General features: G+C 43.1%; 1 protein-coding gene across 4 annotated transcripts in view; it reads right to left on the bottom strand.

Moving 5' to 3' along the window:
- Positions 1-2,058: 2,058 nt before the first annotated feature.
- ARHGEF7 (Rho guanine nucleotide exchange factor 7) overlaps positions 2,059-6,000 on the bottom strand; it is a 135,018-nt gene continuing 131,076 nt past the window's right edge. For all 4 annotated transcript variants that reach the window (XM_054565856.1, XM_054565857.1, XM_054565858.1 and 1 more), the window contains one exon: positions 2,059-4,827. In XM_054565856.1, coding sequence (XP_054421831.1) covers positions 4,705-4,827 — 123 coding nt within the window. In that variant the 3' untranslated portion in view covers positions 2,059-4,704. The remainder of the gene's footprint in view (positions 4,828-6,000) is intronic.

Raw genomic sequence — 6,000 nt, 5'->3', positions numbered from 1 at the left:
ACTGGGGAGGAGAGCAGCCCGCCCAAACCTCCACTTGCTGAAAACCTGTTTTAGAGGAATCTGGCAAGGAGAGAGGCAAAGCTAGAGATAGATTCATGGTGGTAGACAGAGGGCTCGTTTCATTGGCTTTATAAAGATAATGACTGCAACATAAAATCTGATGAGACTAGGGGCAAAAAAATACATACTGTAACGACCACAACCTTCTTTCCCAATGGCATGTTTATCATAAAGTTGGGAATGAAGCAAAGGTTTCACACAGCATTTATTACCTCAATTCCTTTTTTGAAAAACTCTTAAGGGTAAAACTGGCAGTGTCATTTCTAAAACATCTTCTAGGAATTTGGCAAATTCTATCAAAATCTAAAAAATGCACAAACCGGTTCTAAGAGTTAATCACATAGCTACACTCACATGGTTGCACAGCTGTTTACACTAGCAAATTCAGTGGAGCATTTTTTGCATTAGGAATAACCCCAGCCAAGTATTAAGTGACCAAAATAAATGCAATCCATTCAATCAACAAAGTATTTTTGTAGCTGTCAAAACCACAAGGTCATATAAATTCTTTTTCTAAAATTTGCAAGTTGTTTTTCAAATGTAGGTCTTTAATATATCTGGAATCAATAATTTTTGATATAGCATAGGGATCTTTTTTTTCCCCACATGGATTTTTTAAAAAGGTAAGAACTGACCTCATTTGTGGAGAACAAAATTGTACACACACACAACTACACACATTTGCATTTGCTGAAAAGAGTAATACATAAGACACATTGCATTGGTTACTTTTGTGGAAAGATATTGGGAGGGAAATACTCTTTTTACTTTATATCCTTGTGTAGTTTGTATCTTCCCTACAAGCAGGTATTTTATAAAGACTAGCAAGAAAAACAAATGCCTAAATTGCCCCCCTGAAAGATGAATAATTCAAATTAGAGGTGTCTAATATACCATGCATTCTATTCACAATGCAATTCAACACAAGTGATTTTTTTTAATGCAATCTCGTTTTGGTCAGAAATGGAAATTCTCTATAAATTTCAGATACCAGCTGCATTTGGGTTCTCAGCAGCCCCCTCCACCCCCGGGCTACAGCCACGCCACCCCAAGCAGCTGCGAGCTGAGCCACGTGCGTGAACAGACTGGGCAGAGGCTATTTCATCTTGTTCTCAGAAACTCCCTTCCAGAGACACGGATTACCCCACGTCCAGCAGGGACACCAGGCTTCCAGCTCCAGGCTCCTTCTTCCGCGTTGGAGGTCTAGACTGGGACGCACTATCATTCATAGCTGCGGGGGTGGCCTGGCTCTCTGTCCTCACTACCTTTGCATCCTACCTTCTGGAGAGTTAGAGGGGGCATTAGGGGACTGTGAAAAATCTGAACCACCACTCAGATGCAACTTACACCAGCATCGAGACAGAATGACTTTTCCAGAAGACACACATACTATCATTTGTCTCCTCAAAGTCTGGTAGAAAGATAACAAAATGGTGGTCACTGTTATCAAACAAAACTAAAGTGGCTGAGATAACTGCTATCAGCTGCATTCCATAGGTTTAAGGGTAGAAGTTCTGAGAGGGAAGAGCTTTCTACACACCCCCAGCTTTGCAGTTTAACTCGTGGCTTTTCTTCCGTGACTACTGTTCTCCCGCCTAACAGGACAGGGAGGCCCCGCCTGCAGGAGTGTCAGGAAAGGGCAAAGTTGGTAACAGACACACGAGCTTCGGTGTTGTCATGACATTCCTGTAAGAAATCCTGAAAAATGCCTTCACTTATTCAACCCCACATCATCATTTACTGACCATCTTTCAGGACAAAGTCATTATTCTACAATAACAAAGTGGAGGCCATACCTAATAGAGTCAATTCCATTTCTTAATCTACTATCTTCAAATACTCCCAAGCCCTACATTGAAAAGGCAAATGTGGTATTTTCCAATGTCAAAAATATACCCCAGAATTAAAAAATATAAAAGTCAAAATGAAGTGTAACGGTTACACACATAAAAAAAAAAAAAAAAAAAAAAAACACATCGTGGAAAATAAAGTGACATATTTGTAACGTAAGAAAAATAATCAGTTTAATAATTACAACGTAGCATAAGTAGTCAGTGCCAGGACAGTCTGTGGCATTTACGTGAAATGTCCCCATGGCTGTAAATGGGGCCTGTGTGTCCTGGAGACATGAAGAAGTGAGGGACATCAGAAAGTCCACGCAGAGCCAGGAGGTCTCCGAGGCCCGAGGCCCTGGCACCGGTGGACAGGCACGCACCGCAAAGCACAGTGGACAGGGCTTCTGATGCCACATCGCAGCATCGCGTGGAACTGAAAGTGCTTCACATCTCAGGGTAGGAATGGCTTCGTCTCCTCGTCCATGAAAGGTGAGAGCAGAGAAGTGACCCTTAGGGTAAACAGTGGCCCTTTCTACCTTTCCCATCAACCCCCAACACCTCGGAAGGTCACATGGAGAAATGTACGCAGTCTATTTACAAAATAGGGCAGGTTTGTAGAAAGAATTGCTCTCAGATGCATTTTCTCCACTCCCTAGAAAGCTTAGTAATATTTTGGATCCACAGGAAGGAAAGGTAATGCATTACAGAGGCATCTCAGCCTTCGCCCCCACAGGGGAAGGGACAGTGAAAACACAAGTGTGCTCATCTGTCACTTTAATCAACAGTTAAGGCAGGTTCTGTAAGAGACCCGTCCAGGATGCTGACGGCAACACTGTCGTCACAGAGCGGTGGAGAGATCAGGTGAATGAATGTTATTCCTGAGTTAAAATTTGCTTAGGACAGCAAACTTCAGTACACTCGAATTTAATTGTTTTTCACTGCAATGTCTTATGCATCACCGAAAAATACTACTGTAAAAATAGGGCTTACCAAAAAAAAAAAAAAAAAAAAAATCTTTTCTAGTCCTAGCACTAATGAACAAATGCTAAGTACAGAAGATTGGCAATTCTAGTTGAAAGGTCACATGTGGGCAGGTCAACACTGGGCCCCAAACACACCCACTCAGCTTGCAGCCTGGAGGGGGCCCAGCTCAAGTGACCACCTTCGGCAGGGAGATGGGTAGGGACAGGACCGCTTAACAAGGGCATGGAACAAGACCCATGGACAATGAGAAAACCAAATAGTTATAAGGTTGCCCAGTTCACAGGCATCAGAAGACTCCAATGCAGTTAAGGGGCACGTGACCAATAAAATTGATCGCAAATCACAAAACATTGCGTATGATGCCAAATGGGTGTTTCTGAGAAGTCTCTAACACAGAGTATTGAGGTTTTTCTTTTTAAAGATATAACACCTGTTCTAACGAAGAAGTTACTCACTTTAAACCTCTTTAGAAGAGGGAAATGGAAAGCTCAGTCCCCTGTGACATCATGATCCTCTCTCCAAAGCTGGAGGATGAGCGGGGCTCCACGGCTGACCTTCCTGCCCAGGCTGTTGAGGCTTCCAGAGCCCCAGCCCAGGAATCACTGGAGCCAGACTTAGGACTGGCTTCCTCCTCTGCCTGCTCTGCCATTCGGACACGGGGCAGGAATGGACCCACATTTAAACTTTCATTGCTTAGGTGGAATTTAAGGTGGCTATTGCTTTATTCTTGCTGGAAGAGGGAAACACTTCTCTTTCCCAGTGAGCACTGCAGCAATGCTTGCTGCACCCTACGGTTCAACAAAGCTTAGCGTTTACGTTGGCCTGACAAATCCTACCCAGCCAAGTCAGCTCACAGCATTGCCTCGATTCGTCTTCATCAGCTGCAGTGATATGTAATAATACATTTTATTTACAGGTTCTAGTGAAGCTTTCTCTTTTGAGGGAAGGACAAAACAGTGCACTTTGTCAAGTTATTAAACTAGTCTACACATAAAAGTTATGATCTCTCCAAGTGCAGTAAGTACACTCCGATGATCTCAGCATTCACAAGCAGACAAGAGCGCACACATGTAGCTGGACACGGTGGTGTGTGTGAGGCTTCCTTGGGTTCTTGGCTGAGGCCCAGGCTCTCCCTCAATCAGCCAGAACGTGGCACTCAGAGCCACCTATGTCGGTGACGGCAATACTGCTTCAACAGAAGAGTTTCAAATGGCATTCAAGTGTCTCTGCAGCTATAAATAAGGTTAAATTAGTTAGGCATACCAAAGTCGGAAGTATTTTCAGAGCACTGTGGACACTATGGCGGTGGAGAGCACTCAGGCATCCACCGAAAGCCATTCGGACGCCCTCTGCATCTCTGCCGTCCATGCGTCATTAACACGACTTCTACTTCAGGGGCCCAGAAAAATTAGTGGGGATGATGTCCTAGCATGGGTATCAGCCCAGATATAACAATCATGGATATGCATTCAAAATGGGATATTCACAAGAAACATGTATATATAATATTTATATATATTCAATAAAAGCCTGAAAGACCAGGATTTGTAGTCAGTCACTGCACTTATTGCAAAATGAGGTAATTAAGATGTTACCAGAGTAAGATTAATGCAGTTCACCCTCAGTGTTTACACCTCATGTTTGGATTCTTCAGGAACAATGTGACTGTTTCTATTCACGTGATGAACTCTGGCTTTTGCATGCACAGAAAGCAAGACGACTTTCATCAGCCCTGCCCTGTGGTCCTGAATGTTAATCAGCTGGTGTCACGGAGCTCCCAACTTGGTCTCGTAACTGGTCTTCAAGAAAGAACCAAGGACGTTCCTTAGAGGTTGGTCTCGTCCCAAGCAGGGTCGTTCATATTCTTTAGAACTTTCCTCACTAGCTTTTCCAGCTCTTTGCGGGCTCTCTGTTCTTCCTCCAGAGATTTCTTCATCTTCTTGTTATCCTGAAAATGAAGCAGACAGGACATTCACTCTGTTTGACACTGGGGAGGACTTTCTTTTCCCCAGGAGACGTGGGGGCCTCGCCAACTGAAATCCTGGGCTGGCATCCGCCCTGCACTGTGGTCATGAGTGTATTCAACAGGACTGTCTAAGTGTCTAAACAGACACTCGGGGCTTCTTACTGCAGTTGTTCCTGGAAACCAAGACAAATCACAGATGGAAAAACAGCCCTAACATCCCTTACAATTTAAGTTCCAACTACTGAAAGAAGAGAATCTCTGTATGACATACCATAAGCAAATGGCTTAAAATAACAAAAGAAACAACTTGCATCCCACCTACTCTTCGCACATTCGTAAAGATCTTGTGGAGTTATGCAAGAATGGAAGTAACAGCAACAGAATGAGTACGCAAGTGAATGAATAAGCGCCTACTTCCATACAGTCTGCACCCAGTCGCTCCTCTGCATGGAGAAGATGCATACACAAAGAGGTATCCTACTGCCACTGGGGAAGCACAAATCCAAAGGGAAGTACTTGACAGCAGGCCTGGACACTGCTGAGAATGGCTGGGAGGGGCAGCTCTGAGTGCATGCCCAACCCCTGGCTAAGCTTCACTCCCATCTCTCCTCGGCCTCCCCTCTAGTGGGGCAGCACTTACGACTCCCTCCTTGGAGAGCAAGGCCATGTGCACAAATAATATACATATACAAAATATATTTTGTCTGACTTGTTTTGGTTTCTCAAAAACAAGGACCATGTGTTACACCAGAAAGTGGCAGAGAACAGTCATAGTGGGTACTTAATAAACGTTTTAACTAGTTGGAATTTTAGATATTTTAAATAATTATTCTATCAGAATTTGAGATGGTTTGTGATGCCAAAAACAATAGAGTAAAAAGACTGAGTTTAAACAAGTCACTTAAAGATTCATTTCCTGGTCTATCACATTTACCGAAGACTGATGATTTGATCTACTGAAATTCTGAAAGGCAAGGTCTCCTTTTTATGTTATTGAGTTGGCCAAAAAGTTTGTTTAATTTTTCCCCATACAGTGGCTCTAATAGTGCTTAGTTGTCTTTATCTTTATTCAATTTTGTTAGATTGTACTGTGACGGCCATCATATTAGCGTGCATTTAAGAAAAAACTGAAATCAGTGAATTTTTGTGCAGCCA

Source organism: Pteronotus mesoamericanus, unplaced genomic scaffold, assembly GCF_021234165.1.
Source record: "Pteronotus mesoamericanus isolate MK-2021 breed Mesoamerican mustached bat unplaced genomic scaffold, CSHL_Meso_final contig_169, whole genome shotgun sequence".
NCBI classification, from domain to species: Eukaryota; Metazoa; Chordata; class Mammalia; order Chiroptera; family Mormoopidae; genus Pteronotus; species Pteronotus mesoamericanus.
This window is presented reverse-complemented; position numbering and strand designations above follow the sequence as displayed.